The sequence below is a fragment of the Leptonychotes weddellii genome, chromosome 1, assembly GCF_054177405.1.
Source record: "Leptonychotes weddellii isolate Sample4059 chromosome 1, ASM5417740v2, whole genome shotgun sequence".
Lineage (NCBI taxonomy): Eukaryota > Metazoa > Chordata > Mammalia > Carnivora > Phocidae > Leptonychotes > Leptonychotes weddellii.
Genome location: NC_138369.1, coordinates 129,322,530 through 129,348,193, shown reverse-complemented (window position 1 = coordinate 129,348,193; position 25,664 = coordinate 129,322,530). Strand labels below are relative to the sequence as shown.

General features: G+C 38.0%; 2 protein-coding genes across 10 annotated transcripts in view; one reads left to right on the top strand and one right to left on the bottom strand.

The window, feature by feature from the left end:
- Positions 1-1,264: 1,264 nt before the first annotated feature.
- Positions 1,265-4,440, bottom strand: RPL35A (ribosomal protein L35a). Of its 3 annotated transcripts, none has more exons than XM_081832374.1 (5): positions 4,358-4,440; positions 3,616-3,661; positions 3,261-3,413; positions 2,177-2,321; positions 1,265-1,342 (listed from the first exon to the last, which is right to left on the bottom strand). In XM_081832374.1, the coding sequence occupies exons 2-5, from the start codon at positions 3,624-3,626 to the stop codon at positions 1,319-1,321; spliced, it is 333 nt and encodes a 110-aa protein (XP_081688500.1). In that variant the 5' UTR covers positions 3,627-3,661; positions 4,358-4,440; the 3' UTR covers positions 1,265-1,318. The 3 variants fall into 3 exon arrangements, with proteins under 3 accessions (XP_081688500.1, XP_006738476.1, XP_030889510.1); XM_006738413.3 differs by having other exon boundaries at positions 4,349-4,420; XM_031033650.2 differs by lacking the exon at positions 4,358-4,440 and adding an exon at positions 4,107-4,327.
- A 151-nt stretch (positions 4,441-4,591) lies between these two features.
- The window catches only part of DRC9 (dynein regulatory complex subunit 9), a 45,448-nt gene continuing 24,375 nt past the window's right edge, over positions 4,592-25,664 (top strand). Inside the window, exons 1-6 of one of the 7 annotated variants that reach the window (XM_031033651.2) lie at positions 4,592-4,795; positions 5,469-5,574; positions 9,658-9,726; positions 10,981-11,248; positions 15,562-15,776; positions 18,223-18,351. In XM_031033651.2, coding sequence (XP_030889511.2) covers positions 9,719-9,726; positions 10,981-11,248; positions 15,562-15,776; positions 18,223-18,351 — 620 coding nt within the window. In that variant the 5' untranslated portion in view covers positions 4,592-4,795; positions 5,469-5,574; positions 9,658-9,718. Of the gene's footprint in view, positions 4,881-5,468; positions 5,575-5,886; positions 6,031-9,657; positions 9,727-10,980; positions 11,249-15,561; positions 15,777-18,222; positions 18,352-25,664 lie in introns of those variants that run through there. The other 6 variants (XM_081832316.1, XM_081832312.1, XM_031033653.2 and 3 more) reach the window with 6 other exon arrangements.

Here is a 25,664-nt window from a genome sequence, read left to right as displayed (position 1 = left end):
AACATTGGACCAAAGCTGCATCTGACCCACATCCACCTCTTTTGCCTTGAAGCTGTTCTTCCCACATAAGCCCAAATGAGCCTTGCAGTACAAGCACAAGGCCATTTCTGTGAAAGCTGGTATTTTTCCTTCCAACAGCAACTTTTGGCTTGAGGACCACCACTGGGCTAAACACACCTTTTTTATAACTGCTGTATGCTACTCCAAGTAGAATTAAAAACTGTAAAAGAGGTTCAGTTTGACCAAGTCTCAAGTTTCTTGTTGGTATTCTCAGTGGAATGTCAAGATTTGGTGGTTAATAAAAAGATTAGCTGGCTGCTACTGCAACAATCAAGTATCTACAGCCACAATACTGCAAACTGATGCCTTGGCTCAAACTTTATTTCAACAATTCAGAGATCTGAAATACCCTGCAGCCCTGCTTTAGTTTCATCTTACACTGAAGTATCTCAATCCTACACTTTACTACATTAAAACATAGAACCAAACTACACTGTCTGGGCAACCTCCCCCCACTCCCAACTAAGAGTACTTTTTCTTGAGACGTATTTTGTTTAACTTACACATTATTACCAGTCAAGTGTTCTATACTGGCATGCTTTGTCCAGCCACACATCCCAAGGATATCTCATCCTTGCCTATCTAAACAAGCTGCCAGATACTCTCTATATAATCCTCACTTTAAGTTCTTGCAACTATCATTTTTATGTCACAAGTTTCCCAACCGATCTATACTGAATAAGTGCATACACTTTAAGGTAATTAAGGAGGCCATCAAAATAATTTTAAGTTTCTTTCACTGACTCCCAATCTAATGAGGAAGGCAGTTACATGTAATATACCACAATACCGAAGTTGAAATAAACTTAAGAGTTATAGATCCATTTTGATGTGGAAACCTGGCCAAGTGTTATGGTGTATTATCTGTACTGGCTAATACTTCTGGCTTCTGTCCTTCCTGGAATACATGGTCTCCATTTGTACAAAAGTTTTTCAGACAACATGTGCTCCATCACTTTAAAACTTCCAACATACTCCTTTTCCCACTGGCTCCAATCAAAGCTTGTTTCCCTCCCCCATCACATAAGGCCTTGTATTAAGATACTCTAACCTCCCTACCCTCATTAAAACCCTCCTATTGTCTAAATCTCTGTAATTACCGTTACATATAGCTCCCTGGCTTCCTTGTACTCTGAAAATGCTGGATAATCGTCACCATTTAAATACAGCAACTTGAATTTAGGAAAAAGAAAATGGTAAGCCATTTAACAAAAATACAAGAGAACAAATCTACACCTTTATTTACTTTTCATTAAATTTAAATCCTTGAGGGGTACAGCATCTAGGAAGAAAAAAGAAAACGGTGTAATTAGATGCGTGTTATATACAAATTTGTAAATGTCAGTTGAGTACAACAATATGGATAAATCTCCTCCCACTGTCCCATTACTCATCTCTAAAAGGGATCCAATGACTGCTTACATCTTAGCAGGGAGAGAACTAAATTCTTATAGTATCTAGATGAACACACTTTAAGAACCAGTACAGGGAACCCTGAAAATCCACTTAATTTTGCTTCTTCCAATAACAGAGTAAAAACCTTCTGATGAAAAATCTCAATGGCTCAGAAGGGTTCCAAAGTACCATGTGATCCCAAGAATATAGCCTTGTCTACTAAAAATGAATACTAAGGAAAACAGGAGCTGTTTTAGAAAACCACAGGATCTGGACTCAATGGCTTGAGCTGAAGTCCTGGGACCTAGAAACATGAGCATCAGTTTTCTTATATAAAATAAGGCTAATAACAACACCTATTCTAACAAGACTGTCATGAAGAAACGGGAATATCATGAATTATGCCAGGAAAATTTTTTCTTTTCTAACAATCACTTCTGTGTTCAACAAATCTTTGCCAGAAAATTGTTCATTTAAATACTATCCCCCCGACCCCAAGCTTTAGCAAAATCTGAAATCTAGATACAATCCTTCTGAACACTTTGCCTTCACTTTCCTTCTAATGCCAGGAAATCTGATATTTCATAATACATCTACACGGTAGATAATTCTGAAGCACAACTCATGGGGTGATTTTAAAATCACAATAGTCTTTAGAGGTCAGAGCCCAAACCCGAGCTTAGTTTGACCCCAGTGTCATACTGCTAATAACTGTACTTACCACACGGATTCTGTGGCCAATGGCTTTAGCAGGAAGGTTGCTTCGGAATTTGGCACGAACCATGCCACTGTTTCCATGAGCACGAGTTACTTTTCCCCAGATTACTCTGGTTTTGTTTGGTTTGCCACCAGGAGTCACTGTGTTGCTGGTTTTAAAAGGGAATAAAAGAGGTGAGAACCCAGGCAACTAGTGTAGGGTGATACCAATTCAAGGTAACCTCTAGACCAGTGATCACCAACTCACAACTGTAGTTAACCACTAAGTCACCTGAGAAACTGAAGTCTGGGGCATCATTCATTCAACAAATATTTGAGTGCCTACTGTATGCCAGACACTTTTATAAATGTATTTTTTGTAATTTTGTAAAATACAAAATTGCAGTTTACCAAAAAAAAATCCCTTTCAGATAACCAAGTAGTAAGTAAAATATATTAAATGTCAGATGATAATAGCTGCAATATTTTAAAAAAATATGGAAAGGCAGAAGGTATCATGGAGTGAATCCTAGCTAGGCTAAGAGTAGAAATAGGAAGCCCTGAATGAGTATGGTCTTAAAGCCTCCTTAATGACATTTGTTTTTACTAAAGACGGAGGAAAGTTGGTATCAGAGCAACAGACAGGTGATTTGAGTTATAATTTTAAAGGATCATTCTTGTTGCTGCAGGAATGGGGGGCAAAGATGAAAGCCATGTCTCCATAAAATTTAACTGGTTTAATGAGTTTAATAATAATTTTTAAGCATGTATACAACCTAATTTCAAGAAAGCAACAAAATGAATTAAAGTACATGAAAAACTGCTCTGTAACACCTTAAGAGGAGTATAATATAAGGAGTTGGTTCCTTCCTTCCAACAATTAACAGCTGTAACCTTTCTAAGTGCAGAAGATACCTAAATCCAACACTACCCAGACAAGTAACATCCTTCTATAACCTCCCACGAAGTTCCTCAAAGATCCAAAGTAGAAAACACAACAGCACCAAATATTAGTTTACCAACATCTTTTGATTATTCTTCTTTGAACAGGAAAAACAGACAAATCTCAACTAAAAACTTAAAAGGCATTATTAATACTATAAACTTACTTCTTTGCTTTGTACACATAAGCACATCTCTTGCCTAGATAGAATTCCGTTTCATCTCGAGCATAAACACCTTCGATTTTAAGAAGAGCTGTGTGCTCCCTCTGGTTCCGGAGACCCCGCTTATAGCCAGCAAAAATGGCCTTGGACCACAGCCTAAGACAAAACACACGGTAACCGTAAGTTGTTAAAAGATCTCGTTTCATGTCACTGGTAAGATATGACTTGTAATGAGCTCTACTCAAATGTTACCTATAGCAAATATCTAGTTTTTTCCCACCGGTTTCAATCTCATGTTTATGTTCATGCTTAAGACAAAAAACTACAAATACAAAGCAATTATATGTAAAACCCGTACCTTCCAGACATTATTTGGCGTTATAGGAGTCCTGTTCCCAGCAGGCCTTAAAACAAAAAAACAGTTTAAAATCTTGGAACGCACGTTTCGCACCCGGTCCTCTCTCCGTTTCTTAAACCTGTCAGGCACATTCCTTTTTGCTCGGCATTTCACGTTGAGGGTACGGGGAAACATAATTATACTATGACATCTACATGAAGCACAGTCGGGCAAGACTTCCCAACCTCAGAGAAAGCCTGATAACTGAGCAAACTCCAAAATGAAGACAACGAAAAGTATCAAGACTCCACAGTAAAACAAGGAGCTCCTGAAAACTCCGAAAGGAAGCCCTGAGAAAATCCATACCACGATCAGCAGGAACAAAAATGAAGAGCGAGTAATCAGAGAGGCACACAGAAAGACAGGAATTGTATGGAAAAGGAAATGCTGAGGAAACGGGGACTGTAGACCTAGCCAGGTCTGGAGTGGGAGCGTAGGGAAAAAGAACTCACCCTAAAGGAGCACTGCCTCAAATAGGGAACTACATACGGGCAAAGTGCATCTATTACTCCGCTAAGGCCCAAGAAGCAACCGATTACGGGAGCACCGGTTCTCCGGGCGTGCGGGGATCAGCACAATCAGTCCCACATCTCCTCAATCCTGTCCTCCCTGTTGCTGGAATCCATAGAAATCACTGGCTGGCACAGCCTCCCAGCCGCACCAGTGCCCTGCCGAGGCATATGGTTGAGCTCACCGCACTTATTTGCACCCAAAGTTCAGCAACAGAAACTCCCCTCACCTCCTCAGACTCCAAGATGGCGGAAAAAGAAAGGCGAAGCCCCGCCGCGTGGCCTTGTGGGATAAACACCTCTCTGCCCCGCCCCCAGCTTAGGCATCTTCCGCAACCGCCAGAAAAAATAAAAATAAAAAGCCTCAGATGTCTTTGACTGAAACAAACCACATTCAAGTGCACTCTTATAGTTCTTTCTCTAAGTCCTTTCATCTTTGTGAGCTGTAACACGTATTTTATAACAGAAGGAGGCAAGATGGTAGCCAGCTAAAGGAGGAGAAGAAAAGGTCCCCCGAAGCTGAGCGTTGCCAGAGAAACACCAGAGCTTGGTTCCTTAGTGGAAAAAGTGAAGCTAGACTGGAGGATATCTCCCCGCCTCGGATATCCCAGATTTGATTCGCCAACATGGGGGTATCTTTCCTTCCTACTACAGAGGAGTAGGGTGAACGGAGACTCTCGGATCCTAGCGTGGAAGAGAAAGGCCAGGAGCACGAAGGCAGGAAGAGCTCTTCCCTTCTCTTTAAGTTTTCCCCCTTACTCCTTTCCTCCTACTCCTTTATCTCTTTCAAGAAATGACCTAAGTTCTTACCTGCATCCTTCGTTTTGACTCCAGACTGAATAGGACTGCCCTGAAAAGGCCTTAATGCCTTTTAAAGAGCACCGTGCCTACACGAAATGGGTCTTCAGTAAATACTTGCAGACGAGAATGAGATAGATTAGTGGATATCAGAGATTTACATTGCCTAATTATTGCACATTTTTTGGGTTTCTCTATGCTTCATTCATTTATCCAGCAATTTATTGATTAAATACTATGTACCAAGCTTTGTTCTTGGCTCGGAGGACACTGCAGTAAACGAAACCACAGAAGTCTCTGCCCTCATAGAGCTAACATCCTAGTAGGGGGAGCAAGACAATAAGCAAGTAAAATATATGGCACATTAGAAGGTAACTGAGAAAAATTTTCTCTATCGAGAAAAAAATTAAGCAGGGAGGCCACTGTAAAAAAAGGGTTTTACTCTGAGATGAGAAACCATTTGAGGGTTCTGGCTGCAGAAGTGACTCAATCTGACTTCCATTTTAGCAGGGTCACTCTGTTGAGACTGAAGGGAAGCAAGAACACCAGCAGGAAGATCAATTAGGAGGCTATTGTAGTGAACCTGATAGATGATGGCATGTAGACAGGGGTGGTAAGTACTGGAATTCTGAATATATTTTAAATGTAACCCTGACAGGATTTGCTGATGGATAAGGAATGGGAGAAAGGAGTAAAGGGTGACTCCAGAGTTTTATGAAATAGTATCTATAAATTATATTTGAAGTCCTTTCATAAATACATCAGGATAGAATGTTTGTACCTTATAACCCACTCCCTCTATCCAGTTTTCTCTGTCCCAGAAATACACTAAAAGTCCCACTATTAAAGATTTTTTTTTAATTTATTTACTTGAAAGAGAGAGAGAGAGAGAGCACATGAGAGGGGGGAGGGTCAGAGGGAGAAGCAGACTCCCCGCCGAGCAGGGAGCCCGATGCGGGACTCGATCCTGGGACTCCAGGATCATGACCTGAGCCGAAGGCAGTCGCTTAACCAACTGAGCCACCCAGGCGCCTCAAGTCCCACTATTAAATGTACTAGAAATCCAAATGTAAGTAGTCCTGGGAGGACTAACGCATTAAATGTGAGTTTTGTTTCTTTGTTCTTTCATTCACTCTACAAATACTTCTTGACCACAGTGCCTGAAACAGGATATAATAGTGAGCGTCACTATCATGTTCCTGCTTTTATGACACTTAAGTTTAGTGGGGGGAAATTACAATATTACACATTGTGAAGAGAACTCTGCAGGAAAATAAGAGTGCAATGAGTGAACAGTGGAGTCCTGATCCAGCCTGTTGAGTCAGGGAAAGTGTCACCTGCAGAAGTGTCATTTAGGGCATTTTTCAAACCGCAGGTGAAGGCCCAGTAGTAGATTGTGATTATAATACTTTATAGTATTATAGGCAAAATATGATAGAATCAAAGGTATTAATATCATATTAAGGGTAAATCGTTATATGAAACTTGTTTCCGTTATTTGCATGTATGTATATTTATATATATGTATGCATGTGCACACTATGTATAAAAATCTCTGTATATAGGTCATTGCATCAGTCAGTATTGCCTGGATGGAAACAATGATAGAGTTCAGAATTTCATAAAGGGTCTGCTTACAAAAGTGTAGCAGGAGTGAAACTATAAGGGATGACATAGTCTCCAGGGACATGGGGCAGAAATAGTTACCCAAAACCCCAAGAGAGAGCAATGTGGAGAGGATTGCCTGACAGGTGCCATGGCCTTTAATAGACAAACATAGCCAACCAATGGTGATCTGGCAGGGAGGGAGCTGAGAGGATAACACTTGATCTCACTCTCCTACACTTACGGAATCTCCTGTTGATGCGCTCCATAAGGGTCAGTCTCTCAGGGCGTAAGAAATGGTGGAAATTGATTTAGAGCAAATGACAGATGCCTAGCCAAATGCCATTGATTTAGGCTGGTACCTGATGGATCAGTGGGACTTTACAAGGTGAAGAGTGAGGGGAAGAATGGTTCAAATCAAAGGAATAGCATGTGCAAAGACCCTGAGTTGGAAAGGGGCATGATTCCATAGAACTGAAAGAAGCCCAAGGAGCCATGAGGGCAAGAAAAGGGCAGTGCCAAGTGGATATCTGAAGAGGAACAGAGCAGGCCAGATCATGCAGTTTAGAATTAGAATCCAAGTTTAGAATTTTAGCTTTTGTCCTAAGGCAATGGGAAACCATAGAAGGGTTCTAGGGAAAGACATGATTAGATTTTCAGTTTTAAATTTTCAATTCTTCATTTAAAAAATAAGACAAGATGAAATCAGAGAGGGAGACAAACCATAAGAGACTCTTAATCATAGGAAACAAACTGAGGGTTGCTGGAGAGAAGGGGGTGGAAAATAAAATTTTGTTGTTATAATTTGTTTATTTTTTAAGGAAATGGCTGGTGTATCAATATCTAAAAGAGACAGCTCATTATTTAATCTAGAGTATTCCAGCTGTAACTTTGTAATGGGATGTTAGGCTTCTCATGATTCTTGGAAAAACTGTCATTCCCCTGATAGACATTAGGGGTGGCTGGGTGTAATGAGCACTAGGTATTATATGAGACTGATGAATCACTGACCTCTACCTCAGAAACCAATAATATATGTTAATTAATTGAATTTAAATTTAAAAATGGGGAAAAAAAGAAAATACAGTTTGGGGCTGGATTGAAGGAAATGAAAGCCGTTAGAAATGTAATTTCGGTTTAAACATGCAAACTGTTTAAACATAGACTAAAATGAAACATTTGGAAATTTGATTACATATTTTTCCCTTTAAACTAATAGTTTTTTTTAAAAAAAATACTGACTTTTAGAAGAGGATAGCAAGGTAATTGCATATTTGGGGAATGACAGTTTTTCCAAGAATCATGAGAAGCCTAACATCCCATTACAAAGTTAGAGCTGGAATACTCTAGATTAAATAATGAGCTGTCTCTTTTAGATATTGATACACCAGCCATTTCCTTAAAAAATAAACAAATTATAACAACAAAATTTTATTCTTCCACCTTCTGGACCATAAGAAACTTGCTTTCTGTGAAATGCTATTTGCTGGGCCTTCCTGTTGATTGTCATGGGTAACTCCTGCTCCCTTATTATAACTTATTTCCAGCTGCTTTACATCCTCACTTGTATTTCCATTTGCAAAATAAAAAATAATATATAATCATTCTTTCAAAAGAAAAAAACATCACTTCCAGTTTGGGGACTATTAGAGTTGTTCAAGCAAGAAACAACTGTCAGGTCCAGCATGGTACTGGGGGACATGGAAATAGAAGATAAAATCCACAGGACTTCGTGATGGTTTGGATTGGGAAATGCTGGTATCAAGATGAAGGAGGAATGGGGGTGCCTGGGTGGCTTAATCAGTTGAGCCTCTGCCTTTTGGCTCAGGTCATGATCCCAGGGTCCTGGGATCCAGCCCTGAGTTGGGCTCCCTGCTTCTCCCTCTGGCCCTCCCCCTGCTCCTTCTCTCTCTCAAATAAAGAAATAAAATCTTAAAAAAATAGTAAGATCGGGGCGCCTGGGTGGCTCAGTCGTTAAGCGTCTGCCTTCGGCTCAGGTCATGATCCCAGGGTCCTGGGATCGAGTCCCACATCGGGCTCCCTGATCAGCGGGAAGCCTGCTTCTCCCTCTCCCACTCCCCCTGCTTGTGTTCCCTCTCTTGCTGTCTCTCTGTCAAATAAATAAATAAAATCTTTAAAAAAAGAAAAATAGTAAGATGAAGGAAGAATGACTCCTAGATTTCTAGCATTGAGGAATGAGGAGCCCAAACAGCATGAACATACTGGATAGTGCATCAGCATAGCCCTATCTTACCTGCATGAAGCACATTTACCTATGCCCCAAGCCTTAAAAAAAGGAAAAATAGAGAAACAACAACACATCAAAAGAACAAAATCTTCCTTATGCCGTGATACTTCCTCTTAAAACTGCCCTTGTACCAGAAAATCTGGCTAGTTTGGCATATCTTCTTCAATTTACATAAAGATTCTGTTTTATATGTTTTCATTTTTACATATAATACTTATGTTGTTTGAGATATATTTGTATGCCCCTTCTTAGGAGCACTTTGTTGTGGACAAAATCATACTGGAAACTTAACCATTTATTACTCATTTAGCATAGAGCAAAATTCTCCATAGGGTGTTCTCATTGTAAAGCTTGCTTAAACAGAAAGGATTTTGGCTTATAGTAACATCTTGATAGTAATAGTAAACTGATTTTCAGGAGAAATACAGCTTTTCTAAATACAATCTCAAGTGTTCTTCTAAGTCCAGGTGCAATAAATTTTGTTATCTGACAGATCAGTGAGATGGAATGATCAAATTAAGTATTTTAGTAATCAGAATAACAAAAGTAAATCTATAGATATTGCCAGTTAAAAATCAGAATATAATAATAATACGAAATCCATGTTGTACATTAATTTACCATAAGAAGAGACTCAAATATTGCATTTATCAATAATTGCTTTTGTCATTAATTACATGATGTCAGGGGTTCTTCCATCTCTGGGACTGCTCTAATAAGCAAAAAGAAGGGATAAGCTGCAGCTCTTGTAATTCTTTAATTTTCTGTTATTAAAAGGATATAGAAGTAATTTATCATTCAACACTCCCTTAAACTAATCTCAATGTTTTCTTCCCATTTTAGGTGACTGCATTTTTTGTGAGATTGTAGCTGTACCACGGAAGTTACAATTAATTTAAGAAGAATGGGAGAGTATGTTCAAAATTCCAATTTATTTTGTATACATATTTATTTATTTAAATTATGCCTTATGTTAAATTTATTTATTTATCTATTGCTGTGAACAAATTACCCCAAAGCTTAGTAACTTAAAATATCAACTTTTATTATTTTACATAGTTTCTGTGGGTCAGGAATTTGGGAACAGCTTTGCTGGCTGGTTCTGGCTTAGGGTCTGTCATAAGATTGAAGTTGGCCAGGGCTGCAAACATTTGAAAATTTGACTGGGGCTGGAAGATATACTTCCAACACGGCTCATTTACAGAGCTGGGGAGTTGATGCTGGCTGTTGGCAAGAGGCCTTAATTCCACACCCTCACAAACTTCTCCAAAGAGCTGCTTACATGTCCTTATGGCAAGGCAGCTGACTTCTTACAGACTGAGAGATATGAGAGAGAGAGAGTAAGGGAAAAACTGTGTTTTACCACCTAAACCTAAGGTTAGGTGATAAAAGTCCTTTTAATGTGGGGGAGACTACTTTTGTAGTCATACCCTTTTGGGTATGAATATAAGAAGGTGGGAATCATATAGGCCCATTTTGGAGACTGGCTACTACATACTGTGTTGTTTTTTGTTTTTTGTTTATTTTATTTTATTTATTTATTTGACAGAGAGACAGCGAGAGAGGGAACACAAGCAGGGGGAGTGGGAGAGGGAGAAGAAGGCTTCCCGCTGAGCAGGGAGCCCAATGCGGGGCTCGATCCCAGGACTCTGGGATCATGACCTGAGCCGAAGGCAGATGCTTAATGACTGAGCCACCCAGGCACCCCTGTTTTTGTTTTTAATGTATTTATTTTTTTAAGTAAACTCTGTGCCGACGTGGGGTTTGAACTCACAACCCCAAGATCACATGCTCCACCGAATGAGCCAGCCAGTCACTCCTGCCACATTCTGTTTTTCATTAATCATGAGACACTTTTGATTAACATTTAAAGATGTTGCTAGACAAAAAGTTAATTTGGGCTGAAATTCAAATTGGTTAACCCATAGAATGGGTGACATGAAGTTATTAAACAGTAAGTGGCTTGCCTTTGGTTGTTCAGGATGTCACAGGGAGATATTTAGCAGAACCATGTGTAAACTCCTGCTTTCATTCTTTATCTTGGTTATATGACAATATGGACTTCATAGGGGCCAATCTATATGCTGCCTGTGCTTTTGAGTTGAAGCAGTTTTTAAACATTTGGTGGCTGACGTATTTTTTTCTTTCTTTCTTTCTTTTTTTTAGAAGCCAACTAGAAGCCTCAAATCTTCCATCAAAAGTCTGGCATTCTGAGGTGACAGTGTCAGTGACAGGCGAGCCACCCAGTGCTGTAGAAGAAGAAAAAGAAACAGCTGAAGAAACAGACAAGGAAGTCATCCCGGAAATCATAGAGCCACTCTCCATTCTAGATGTGCTCAGGATCTCCGCGGTTCTGGAAGATACCACAGACCAGCTCTCTATTCTAAACTATGTCATGCCAGTTCAGTATGAAAGAAGCCAAAGTATCAGCATGGTATATACACTCACCATTATGTAATTTTTGCTTTCTTTCCTTTTTATTTCTCTATCCCTTAGAGTACTTATGCTATCAAATTTAACATGGGAAATAGCACCTTTATCTCAGACAAAGAGGGCTATAATAATTACCTGAGATATGTAGTCTGAATTGATGGAGGGAAATAACTATAGCTCAAGATACATTGCCAGTCAGAATATCCTTTTCTTCCAGTATGTTGGCAATTTCAAAAAGCCCTATAGTAAATCAGTATAAATACAGTGTATGTACTGAGAGTAGCCAATTTACTGAATTGCCCCACCTATCTTACATTTCTTAGCTGCTGAAAGCTAACTGAACCCTCTGGGGAGGAAATTCAGTTGGACCTTCTCAATGTTTCTTTATTCTAAAAAGACTTTGTTGTATTGTTGAATATGTTGCAACCTGCTTTTGTGAATATCCAGCCAGGTCATTACATCAGCCATTACATTTTCAGTGATGTTATGGACTCCTCCTCAAAATGCTATTTGAGTTATCAAAAAAACTCAACTTGGTAGTGAGCAAAATCTTTATAAATTCTTAAGCTCTTTTAAATTTTTTTTTTAACATTTATGTATTTATTTGAGAGAGAGAGCATGTGAGCCTGTGGGAGGGGCAGAGGTCCCTCAACTGACTGAACCACCCAGGCACCCCAAGCTCTTGTAATAATAACTTAGATTATAGATATAAAATGAAAAGAACTTATTATTTATTTTTTTTAGAGAGAGAGAGAGCATGAGAGCAAGCAGGGGAGGGGGTGAGGGGCAGAAGAGGGAGAGGGAGAATCCCAAGCAGGCTCCATTCCCAGCACAGAGCTGGACGTGGGGCTTGATCTCACAACTCTGAGATCATGACCGAGCCGAAATCAAGAATCAGATGCTTAATTGGCTGAGCCACCCAGTGCTCCAGGAAAGAACTTATAAGTACAAATACACATTTATTACTTTCAGCAAAATTACATTATATAGTTTGTACAGCATACATTATTTCTGATTCTCTAACAAATGAAAATTGCTGTATAAACAACAGAGTAAATTACTTTCCACATCTAACAGAAAAGAAGTTCATATTTATTGTAACTAGATAATTAAATTTCCCTTTCATTACACCTTATCATTTTTAAATTATTGTTATTATTATTGTTATATATATAGTCTGGGTTTGTAAAGCTTTTATTAAAGTTTAAAAGTTAAAATTTTAATAGAACACTGGATTTGGAGTCAGGAGATCTTTGCGATTTAGTTGTGTACTATGAGCAGTTCATTTCACTTTCTTGGTCTTCATGTTCTTATTTGTAAAATGTGATGGAGCTTTTTGTGTGTTTTTTTTTAAGATTTTTAAGTAACCTCCACACCCAAGGTGGAGTGTGGAGGAACTCACAACCCCAAGATCAAGAGTCGCACGCTCCACTGACTGAGCAAACCAGGGGCTCCTACAGTGTAATGGAGTTTTAGCTAAATGATCCATATCATCCCTTCCAGTGCTAACATTCTATGAGTTTTGGGGTAGTTTTAAAACAACAGTAATGGGTATATCAAGAATTTTGTAACAAATTTTTTAAATCAATTTATGAATGGTAAAGAGATTAGAAACCCAAAAACTAAGCCTTTCAATGCATTTAAAACAAGAGTCTAATTCATACATTAATCTAGTTAACAAATAGTAAAGAAGAGTCTAGGGTTTCCTTCCTATATATTGTCTCCCAGCAGTAGGAATCAAAAATAAAAAGATAGTTAACAAGATAAAGTCTGATGATACTTATCAGTGATACTTACTGTGTCAGGCTAAAAAAGAGTAATTTGCCTTCGTAGAAACTCAAGAGAGGATGGAAAACCCAAATTTATAAACAATTCAGCAGTGGTCACCACTTCAGTAAATTAAAGAACAAAACTTTTGCACTATTTTATTCTGGTTTATGATAGTGATCTTCACCCACAAAATTTGCCAACTTAACAGAGGCCCTGCTTATGATTTCATAGTAGTGTATATAATAAAGGCTTACACTCATCTTTTTTTTACCCCCCGTCCACTCTTATCTTGATTAATAGAAGCTTAACAGCCCTTTCCTCAATATGAGTTCCACAACCTTACAAAATTGTGAGTCTTTTAAAATAATTGTTTGTTTTTTTACTTCCTAATACTAGTTGTTCTAACTTACAGATTTTACAATGCCATTGCTCTATAAGGGCATAGGATATATATTTTAAATCCTTAGTAAGAATGTGGATGTTTTCTTTCTCCAAAGGCTTCATTCATATTGTTCAGCCTTAGAACAACCTTGGGATGAAAGGTTAGTTAGCATTATCCCTCCTTTATAGCTATTTTTATAGCTAAGGACATCTCCAAATAGATTTTCAATGGTAAAATCATGGGAGAGAATGATAAAAAAAAAAAAAAACTAATGTACCAGATTCTACCAGAAGTGGGAGTAATTGGACCAAAATTTGGGAAGAGCTCCCCTGCAGAGATACTGTTTCTCTTACCTTTTCCCTTAGGGTCTAATACCCTACCTCATACATAGTGTATGCTATATAAAAATATTTTTTAGTGAGTGTACTAAAACATTTAGCTAGTTCCTTTAAGTTCTTTCTTTAAAAAATTCATATTTGGGGTGCCTGGGTGGCTCAGTCGTTAAGCGTCTGCCTTCAGCTCAGGTCATGATCCCAGTGTCCTGGGATCGAGCCCCGCATCGGGCTCCCTGCTCTGCGGGAAGCCTGCTTCTCCCTCTCCCTTCCCCCTGCTTGTGTTCCCTCTCTCACTCTGTCTCTCTCTGTCAAATAAATAAATAAAATCTTTAAAAAAAATTCATATTTATTTATAGTAATTAGTAAATCAGGCTGCTTGACACAGTTGCCTCCTTTTCCAGATGCCCAAGCATAAAGGTAGAGGAAAAATAGGGAAATAGAAAGAGCTTCCTAGGCCTTACACTTTCCCCTTTCCTACCTAGGCAAAATCTAAAATAATAACCATCCTTAAGGTTTTCCTTACATCCAGGTAAGTTTCAGCTTAACTGTTGAAATGCTACTTTTCTGTTCTCTTTGTAGCCAAATTAATTTTAATTTAAAGAAATATTTTAAAATTTAATTCTTAATTAAGGCAGCATTTTGTTTTGTTCTTTCCTACAGATGTTTTCCTCAGATCTGAATCTTTGCTTATTGTTGATGTAAAGAAAAACGCAGTTGAGTCTGCGTTTATTAACCCTTAATGGATCGTTTTTTAACATTTCTGGGCTAGTTGAAGTTTAGCTAAGGAAGACCTAGGCTTTATGTATCAATATGCAGATAAACCTTTCTTCTGTGCATAGGATCTGCACAAGAATTTAAGTAATCATAACAAGTACAGAACTTAAATAATTCTGTGTGCTGTTCTAAATGCATTATGTGTATTGATTTATTTAATCCTCATAGTAACTGTGAGAGCAGGTGCTATTATCCCTGTTTTACCAATGGGAAAATGGAGGCATAGAGATATTAAACTGTTGTCTAAGTCAGTATGGTTTAGTAAGAAATAAAGCCAGGATTCAAACAAGGAAGTTTGGTTTCAGAGTCCATAGGCATAATCACTATGTTATATGGCCTCTCAATAGCTAAAGCTTTTAGCAACAGATTAAATAGGAATCATCAATTAAAAGACATATGCTGTTCCTCAGGTTGATGCCTACCCCTCAGTGTTCAAGTTTGGGTCTGAAAAATGAATTATTTTGGCTTTTTCCCACATGACCTTTGAAATCTATACCACACCACTAATTTTACCAACTTACGCTCTTTGCTAGGATATTTCTTTCATTCTTTATATTTCATATTCATGTGTTCAATGAACATTTGAGTTTTCTATACCCTCAGCATTGTTCTAAGCAATGAGACTGTAAAGATGGCTGCATTTATTATGCAGTCTTGTTCCAAAAAGAATCTGAGGTGAACCAAGATCTCTAAGACACTGCCCCTTCCCTCATAGAATTTACAATCTAATGGAGACATTTATACAAATAATTACAACATGGTAAATATCTGCTAATAGAGATATTTCATAAGGAACTTTACCTTTGATCTTAGTCTTAAAGCTTACCAGGTGGTAAGTTGAGGAAAGACAGGCAAAAGGAATGTTGTCTAAAGGCAGGAAGGCACAAAATAGCAGGACGTGATTTGGGTGGCTGAAGAAAAGGGTAATTTTCTTGTGTGTTGAGTACAAGTGGCAGAAGGTGAGGTTGAAAAATGTAGGCAGAAGCCCTGGTATAGCATTGTTTCTTTACTCTTAAAATCTGTCTTACATAAAACATCATTTCTTGTTTTTAGAAGAAAAACAAGAGCTTAGAAAAACTTCCAGAGGCCTCAAGAACCTCAAAAATATCCAGTCCATTCTTACCTAAAGAAGAAACCAAGTTGCCAGGAGTCCAAAAAGGAAGCCAATTTACCAATGAGTTTAACAAAATGCAAGATTTTGTCTTCAAAAAACCTGCAAGACAGACCATAATGTCCACGGAGATAATGAAGAAAATTCAGATTGATAGGTAAAGAAGGAGAGCATATTTGGAAAAGTAATAGTAAAATGGGTGCAAGGGTGGCTGCTGTCTTCTCTTAGGGATTGGTCATTAGATGCAAAGGTACTGCTGATAATAGGATTAGCTAAAGACTGCTTAGAGGGAGTGTGGTACAATTGAAAGTATGGTGGCTATATGATCATGGGCAAGTTGTTGTTTGTGTCCAGCTTTTAAAAGTGAAAATAATTATAGCAACTTTGCAATATCAGTGTGAGGATTAGAAATAAGGCTGCAGCCAAGTGCCTGGCACAAATTGGTAGCTGTTGTGATGCTTTATCTATGAGTAAGAGACAGACACCATCCAAGTAGCCAACTTTTTTTTTTTTAAGATTTTATTTATTTATTTGACAGAGAGAGACACAGCGAGAGAGGGAACACAAGCAGCAGGAGTGGGAGAGGGAGAAGCAGGCTCTCCGCCCAGCAGGGAGCCTGATGCGGAGCTTGATCCCAGGACCCTGGGATGATGACCTGAGCTGAAGGCAGACGCTTAACCCCTGAGCCACCCAGGCGCCCCAAGTAGCCAACTTTTAAGCTGAGTTTTAATCCTGAGAATTTCTGAAAGGCAGTCTCGGTTTCCATTGTCTCATTATTCAGTTTTTTGTCAGGCTTGCTGTCAAGGAAGCCTGTTAAGTTTAAAAGAGGATGTAATATTATGGTAAGAATTGTTGGTAAATGAATGTTTATAGCAATTACCCAGGGCCACTAGCCATATCCAGCCCATAGTCTGTTTTTGAAAATAAATTTTATTAGAATACAGCATTGCCCATTTGTTTACATACTGTTTCTTGCTGCTTTCATGAGTAGCAAAGCTGAGTAGTTGCAACAGAGAATTTATGGCCTGCAAAGCCAAGAATATTTACCATTTCTCTCTTTATAGGAAAAGTTTGCCAACCCCTGCATCAGAGGGGTAATGTTTCTTGTGAAATCAATCTGGCTCAGATTTGCATACATGACAGAAAAGTGTCCTGCTTATAAACACCAGTCTAGTTAATGTCCTTTTCATTCTCTGTGGGATGGCTCATATCTTTTCAATTGTTTTTTTTTTTACTTTGATGTACTTCTTTTTTCTTAATATAGTTATTGAATCTTTCTGTTTGAACTATTGTCAAAAATTATTATGAAAACATTAAATAGCAGCATTTAAAATCTATACCTATAAGAATATTATAAAAAGTAATGGATGGGGACCTGGGTGGCTCAGTCAGTTAAGCATCTGCCTTTGGCTCAGGTCATGATCCCAGGGTCCTGGGATTGGGCCCTGAGTTGGGCTCCTTGCTCAGTGGGGAGCCTGCTTCTCCCTTTCCCTCTGCCACTCCCCCTGCTTGCGCTCTCTAGCTCTCTCTTTCAAATAAATAAATAAAAATCTTTAAAAAATAAAATTAAAAGCAACAGACTATGAGCCAGGAAACCTGGATTATGTAGTTCTACCTTTTTCTCAAATTAGTTATGTGACCTTGGGCAAGTCATTTAACCTTCCTGAGCCTGGGTTTACTCATCTATAAAATGTGAGTGTTTTATTAGCTCTTTTATTTTTTTAAGATTTTATTTATTTATGAGAGAGGGAGAGGGGAGGGGCAGAGGGAGAAGCAGACTCCCCGCTGAGCAGGGAGCCGGACGCAGGGCTTGATCCCAGGACCCTGAGATCATGACGTGAGCCACAGGCAGATACTTAACCAACTGAGCCACCCAGGTTCCCCTATTAGCTCTTTAAAAAATTTTTTAAATGATTTAACTTTTGCAAAATTATGAAATATTTTTAAAATGCAGAAAAATATAAAAAATGAAATAATGAGTACTTAAGTGTGTAACCACCATATCTTAACATTTTACCATGAGTACTTTAGAGGTGTTTGTTTTTTTTTAAATAAAATACTTAAGATACAATTGGAGCCTCTGATGCTAGCCCCTCACTGTTCCCCCAAAGACAAACTCTCTTCTGAATTTGGTGTTTATTATTCTCTTACATTCTGTTGTGATACTTTTATTAAGTATGTATGTGTTTTATTTAAACAATACAATTTTATATGTTTTAAAATATTATATATATAATATCATACTGTACATTCAATGTTTGTTAGTCCTTGGTATGTAAACTTTGTCAGGTTAAGGAAGTTCTCTTTTATTTCTAGTTTGCTGAGAGTTTTTGTTGCTCATTTTCAAATGAGTGGATATTGAATTTTGCCAAATGTCTTTTCTGCATCTGTTGTGATGGCCATATGGTTTTTCTCCTTTCCTTTTGTTTATGTGTTGAATACTATTAATAGACTTTCTAATGCTAAACTATTCTTGCATTCCAGGAGTAATTCCAACTTAGTTATGATTTTCATCCTGGGTCTTAACCTGTGTGACTTCTGTAGCCCTTGTAAATGTAAGAAAATATACCTTATTAACTCATCCTTTTTGTGTCTCCTTACAGGCAATTTTTCAGTGATATAATTACAGATACCATGCAGGAGTTGGAAGAGTCAGGCACTTTCACCAGTCTCCTAAAAGCCCTGGGCAAAGAGAGGGAAAACAAAATGCATTTTTATGATATCATTGCCAGGTCCGAGTAATATTAGGTTTATTTGCTGTGTTGTATTTTTTTTTAAAGATTTTTATTTATTTATTTGAGAGGGAGAGTGAGCGAGAGGTTGAGAGAGAGTGAGAGAGCAAGTGAGCAAGAGAGAGAGCACACACAAGCAGGGGGTGGGGCAGAGGGAGAAGCAGACTCCTCGTTGAGCAGGGAGCCCGACGTAGGGTTCACTCCCCGGACTCCGGGATCATCACCTGAGCTGAAGGCAGACCCAGGTGCCCCTGCTGTGTTGTATTTTAAAATGCCATAAAACTTTTACCAGAAGTTCTTGATTTCTAAAGCAAATCAAATTTGTGCTTTCCAGGGAAGATAAATAGAACTCAGAAATGTAAGTGCTAATCTTAGTTTTGCTGGGACAATAATTCAGATTTCTGGGCTTCAGTTATGTATATCTACAGTATGTTAAGAATATTCTTCCTATTGTGCAGTAATCTTTTTTTTTTTAAATGTTAATTCCGGATAGTTAACATACAGTGTAATATTAGTTTCAGGTATACGATACAGTGATTCAGCACTTCTATACAGTACCTGGTGCTCCTCATGACAATTGCACTCCTTAATCCCCATCATCGATTTAACCCATACTCGCCCCCCGCTGGTATCCATCAGTTTGTTCTCTGTAGTTAAGAGTCTGTGTCTTGGTTTGTCTCTTTTTTTTCTTTGCTTGCTTGTTTTATTAAATTCCACATATGAATGAAATCATATGGTATTTATCTTTCTCTGACTGACTTTGCTTAGCATTATACTCTCTAGCTCCATTCATGTTGTTAGAAATGGCAAGATTTCGTTCTTTTTTATGGCCGAATAATAGTCCATTGTGTATATTCACATTTCGATATCCATTCTTCAATCGATGAACACTTGGGCTGCTTCCATATCTTGGCTATTGTAAATAATGCTGCTATAAACATAGAGGTGCATATATCCCTCTGAATTAGTATTTTTATGTTCTTTGGGTAAAACCTAGTAGCACAATTATTGGATCATAGGGTAGTTCTATTTTTAACTTTTTGAGGAAACTCGATACTGTGTTCTACAGTGGCTGCATCAGTTTGCATTCCCACCGAGAGTGCGAATGGTTCCTTTTTTCTCCACATCCTCAACCAACACCTGTTGTTTCTTTTTTTTTTTTTTTTTTTGATTTTATTCATTTTTTAGAGAGCGAGTGAGAGGGAAACAGCATGAGAGGGGAGAGGGTCAGAGGGAGAAGCAGGCTCCCCGCTGAGCCGGGAGCCCGATGTGGGACTCGATCCCAGGACCCTGGGATCATGACCTGAGCCGAAGGCAGACGCTTAACCATCTGAGCCACCCAGGCGCCCCAACACCTGTTGTTTCTTGTGTTGTTGATTTTAGCCATTCTGACAGGTGTGAAGTGATACCTCATTGTAGTTTTGATTTGTATTTCACTGATGGTAAGTTTTGATGAACATCATTTCATATATTTGTTGGCCATCTGTATGTCTTTGGAGAAATGCCTGTTCATGTCTTCCGCTCATTTTTTAACTGGATTATTTTTTTGGTGTTGAGTTTTAGAAGTTCTTTATTTTGGGTTCCAACCTTTTATCAGATATGTCATTTGCAAATATCTTCTCCCATTCTATAGATTGCCTTTTAGTTTTCTTGATTGTTTCCATCACTCTGAAGAAGCTTTTTTTTTTTTTAATGCAGTCCCAATAGTTTACTTTTGGTTTTGTTTCCCTTGCCTCAGGAGACCTATCTAGAAAAAGTTGCCACAGCCAATGTCAGAGAAGTTACTGCCTGTGCTTTCTTCTAGGATTTTTATGGTTTCAGGTCTTACATTTAGGTCTTTAATCCATTTTGAATTTATTTTTGTAGATGGTGTAAGAAAGTAGTCCAGTTTCTTCCTTTTGCGTGTTGCTGTCCAGTTTTCCCAACATTTGTTAAAGAAAATTGTCTTTTTCCCATTGGATATTCTTTCATGCTTTGTCGAAGATTGATTGACCATATAATTGTGGGTTTATTTCTGAATTTTCTCTTCTGTTCCATTGATCTATGTGTCCATTTTTGTGCCAGTACCATCCTATTTTGATTACTACAGCTTTGTAATATAACTTGAAGTCCAGAATTGTGATGATTCCAGGTTTGCTGTTCTTTTTCAAGATTGCTGTGTCTATTTGGGGTCTTTTGTGATTCCATACAAATTTTAGGATTGTTTGTTCTAGTTCTGTGAAAAATGCTGTTGGTATTTTGATAGGGATTGCATTAAATATGTAGATTGCTTTGGGTAGTATAGACATTTTCACAAGATTTGTTCTTCCAATCCATGAGCATGGAATGTCTTTCCATTTCTTGGTATTGTCTTCAATTTCTTTCATCAGTTTTTTGTAGTTTTCAGAATACAGGACTTTCATCTCTTTTGTTAGGTTTATTCCTAGGTATCTTATTATTTTTGGTGCAATTGTAAATGGGATTGTTTTCTTAATTTCTGTTTCTGTTACTTCATTATTGGTGTATAGAAATGCAACAGATTTCTGTACATTGATTTTGTATTCTGCGACTTCACTAAGTTTGTTTAGCAGGTATAGCAGCTTTTTGGTGGAATCTTTTGGGTTTGAGATATATATATCTTATTATATATAAATAAATATATATAGTATCATGTCATCTGCAAATAGTCAAATAGTGAAAGTTTTACTTCTTCCTTACCGATTTGGATACCTTTACGGTAATCTTTCTTAAGACTGAATTCACTGAAAATCCCTGGACCATAGCAGGTGATAATAAAAAGCATGCCAAGGAAAGTTTTCTTTTCCAGAGCCTTTCAACTAATTCCAAAGATTTTCATACTCTAAGAAATTGAACACAATCAAATGATTTGGGGACCACAACAAAATTCTTTTTATATGAACCCTGAATACTCAAATGAGAGTGTTTATCCTGTTTGCACAGGAATTGTTTTTACTTGAGTTATTTTCTCTTTCTTTGCACCTTAGAATTGGTAATAAATTCTGTACTAGGGATATGTTGATGGTTAGATTAATTAATACATGTAAAGCATTTAGGATAGTTCCTGCACATAGTGTCTAATAATAATAATAACAGCTAGTCTTATAGACTTAGCATTGTGAGCACATTTTGTTACTTAGTAATTTCAAAAAAAGCTAATCAAGTAAGAAAAATAAAAAAGAAATATATGTACCACTATTTGGAAGGGAGAAAATAATAATGTAGATAGTTTGCCAGTGATTGATTTTACATATGTGATTGTGTATGATAATTTCTTCTTTTAATTTTTCTTCCAATTAGATAGGCATCAATTTAGATTTATTTAAGTTGGAGAATCATATCTAGATTTGGGCAAATCAGTAACAGATTTTTAGTATTTTAACTATTGTGTGATTGGCACTTTTAAAATCTTATCTTAGAAGATAGATAAGATTTTCTATTTAGTTCCTTGAATAAGAGCTTTATGAAATAAACTTAGCATACTCTTAAAGAAATTATTCAGACATGTTAAAATGGTGAGGAAGGCTTTATTCAGGTCTGCTGTAATAGGGAGAGAGATTAGGCTTAACTCTGAATACAATAAAGGCAGCTGAGGATTTCTAGCCAGTGAGAACAGTGAGGGGGTCAGTGGATGGAAAATTACTAAGATACATAAAGAATAGGGGATTCTTGGTAAACTAATTTAACAGGATTTTTGCTGAAAGCAGACCAAAGGCTTAGACATCAAGGATGGGGGATGAGGAATTTGATCAGATATCCAGGGTGATCAGATATCAAGGGTGGGGGATTCTCTCTAAACTGTCTTAGCAGAAATCTTGCTAAACTGGGCTATGCAGGCTAAAGGCAAGTACTGGGGCCAAGGTCATGCCTAGTAGAGAAGGCTCAGAGGAGCCTGATTAGTTTGGTCAAGGAGAGAGTTTTGTCGATACCATAACATTCATCCTTTTAAAGTATACAATTTGGTGGGTTTTGGTATATTCACAGTTGTGTAATCATCACTACTATCTAATTCCAGAACATTCTCATCATTCCAAAAAAGAAAGCCTGTACTCATTAGTATTCACTCTCCATCCATCTCTTCTCAGCTCCTCTATTTAGTTTTAAATGAAGCTTCTTTTAGTGGTAATGATCTTCACTAACAATAAAGTCTTACAAAATAATAAGAAAAATATCAGTACATAAATAGAAAAATGTAATGAAAAAATAAGTGTAATGAGTGAGTCTTGGGGAAAGCCCCACACATAGGGCCTGCCTGCCATAAAATGATTTTTCCTTCTTCCAGGAGTAGAGGATGTGAAAGACATGCTTAAAGTATGCATTCTACCTGTGAGATGTGTGCATATCTGCCCCTAAGTAAGAATTAATAACATGTAAAAATCCTCTGCTTAAATCCCGTTTGGTTAAGAATCATTCTCACTTTTTTTTTTTTTTAAGTAATCTCTACACCCAAAATGGGGCTCAAACTCACAACCTGGAGATCAAGAGTGGCATGCTCTTCTAACTGAGCCAGCCAGCACCCCTCACTTATTTTTTTTATTTTAAGATTTTATATTTATTTATTTGACAGAGAGAGAGAGACAGCGAGAGAGGGAACACAAGCAGGGGGAGTGGGAGAGGGAGAAGCAGGCCTCCCACTGAGCAGAGAGCCTGATGCAGGGCTCGATCCCAGGACCCTGGGATCATGACCTGAGCCGAAGGCAGACGCCCAATGACTGAGCCACCCAGGTACCCCCCTCACTTATTTTTTAATATGTATCCCACTTCAATATTATTCAGGGCAGGCAGACTACATTGTTTTTCAAAGCAAAAGAAAGGAGAGATTTTGCCAGGTTTTAAGGCCTTTTGAGATTTTGGCCAGAAGGTCAAGATGTATGAGGTATCACTTTCATCATGGTCACTTAGTCTCTACTCTAGAAAGGCAAACAAAGGTGCCAGAATAGCCCCTCTGCTTGCTGAAGCCATAACCTGGATACTTCTTATTGGAACTCAGCTGTAGAATATAGGTCACTAATAAACGTGCAAACCACACCAGCACTATTCCCATTTGTGGTAGAAAGGTGTACATAACTTAAATACTATGTGAGTATTGTTTGGGCATTGCTTTTTTTTTTTTTTTTAATAGACTTCAGTTTTAGATTTATAGAAAAATTGGGCAGAAAGTAGAGTTCCTATATACCCCTTATTATTAACATCATATATTAATGCAATGCATTTGTTGTCATCTATGAGCCAATATTGATACATTATTATTAACTAACGTCCATAGGGGATCACTCTTTGTGTTATACATTTTATGCATTTTGACAAATGTGTGGTGACATGCATCCACCATTCCAGTTTTATGCAGAAGAGTTTCACTGCCCTAAAATTTCTCTGTGTTCTACCTATTCATCCCTCCTGCCCTCCCCCTGAGTCCCTGGCAACCACTGATTTTTTTTACTGTCTTCATGGTTTTGCCTTCTTCAGAATGTCATGCATTTGGAATCATACAGTACGTAGCTTTTCCAGTTTGGCTTCTTTCACTTAGTATTGTGTGTTTAAGGTTCTTCCATGTCTTTTCATGTTTGACAGCTCATTTCTTTGTTAGCACAGAATAATATTTCATTGTCTGGATATACCACAGTTTATCTATTCACATACTGAAGGACAACTTGGTTGCTTCCAAGTTTTGACAATTATTGAATAAAACTACTTTAAATATCTATGTATGGGTTTTTTTTTTTTTAATATTTATTTATTAGAGAGAGAAAGAGAGAAAGCCGGGAGGAGTGGGGCAGAGGGAGAGAGAGAGAGAAGCTCAAGCAGACTCCGCACTGAGTGTGGAGCACGATGCGTGGCTCAATCTCATGACCCTGCAATCAGACTTGAGCCAAAACCAAGAGTCAGATGCTTTAACTGCCTGTGCCATGCCACCCAGGCACCCCTCTATGTATAGGTTTTGGTGTGGACATAGATTTTTAACTCATTTGAGGAAATACCAAGGAGCATAATTGCTAGGTTTTATGGTAAGAGTATGTTTAGTTTTGTAAGAAGCTGCCAAACTGACTTCTGCATTCTCACCAACAATGAATGAGAGTTCCTGTTGCTCCACATCCTTGGCAGCATTTGGTGGTGTCAATCTTTTGGATTTCTGCCTTTCTGTTCAGTGTATAGTGGCCTCATTGCTATTTTAATTGGGCATTGCTTTTGCTAGAGAGTAAAAAGTGGGCTGACTGGTCTTTATCTCTTAGTGTGCTGTAATTTCCTTTCATTGTGATGATGAATCAAAATGTAGTCTGATCCAGAGAGATGAGACATCCTTTGGTTTGGCATATCCAAAAATGATAAGAAAAGACAGTTCACTGAAGGGGACACATAGTAGGCCAATAAACATATAGGAAATGTTTACCTTCAAATCAATAGTATACCATTTTTCATTTCTCACACTGACCAGTTTTCTTCCTTATGGCAAACAGCACTAGTGGGAATATAGTTTTAGATGTAATCTGTTGGGTTTTTTCCATGCCCCTAGAATAGTTAGAGCATCATTTTTGGTTAAATTAATACTTAGTATTATGATGATGATGATTATGTGTAAATAGTTCACAGATGGGACATACAGTATATATAATGATGAAATTTTCTTTCTTGAACATTTTTTTTTTTCCCCTAGAGTTAAATCTTGCCACTTTTTTGTTTGCCTGTTTTGACATTTCTGTTCCAAATCCAGCACCCAACTCTTCACCAGAGCCCTGGAACTCTTTAAGTGTAGTCATACATATTAAGTCTTTCCTTCCTTCCTTTCTTCTTTCCTTCCTTCCTTCCTTCGCTTTCTTTTTTCCTTTTGAAACTTTCTTCTGTTCTTTTTCTCCTCTTTGTTGCTGTTGCTCCTAGGGCCTGCAGCATTACTATGGTTCTGGGCCTTCCTTTCATCTCCTGAGATTTCCTTTTGATCCTGTTTTCTAGACCCCCATTCTTCCTCTTTTTTATGTAAATCCCCCATTTTGTTGGAGCATGAACAAAGGGTGCGTGGAAGTTACATATATTAAGATCTTACATGTCTGAAAATCTTTTTCTGTTTCATGCTTTATTAGTAATTTGACTAGGTACAGATTTTTAGATTGAAAATCATCTTTCGGGGCGCCTGGGTGGCTCAGATGGTTAAGCGTCTGCCTTCGGCTCAGGTCATGATCCCAGCGTCCTGGGATCGAGCCCCGCATCGGGCTTCCTGCTCAGCGGGGAGCCTGCTTCTCCCTCTCCCTCTGCCTCTCTCCCTGCTCATGCTCTCTCCCTCTCTCTCTCTCTCTCTCTCTGTATCTCTGTGTCTCAAATGAATA

Excerpts from the sequence above, each read along its gene's own strand:
- RPL35A (XM_081832374.1), bottom strand. Across the intron at positions 2,322-3,260 it reads TATGTGTACAAAGCAAAGAA|CAACACAGTGACTCCTGGTG; the intron begins GTAAGTTTATAG and ends TTTTAAAACCAG. Across the intron at positions 1,343-2,176 it reads TTGGCCACAGAATCCGTGTG|ATGCTGTACCCCTCAAGGAT; the intron begins GTAAGTACAGTT and ends TTTTCTTCCTAG.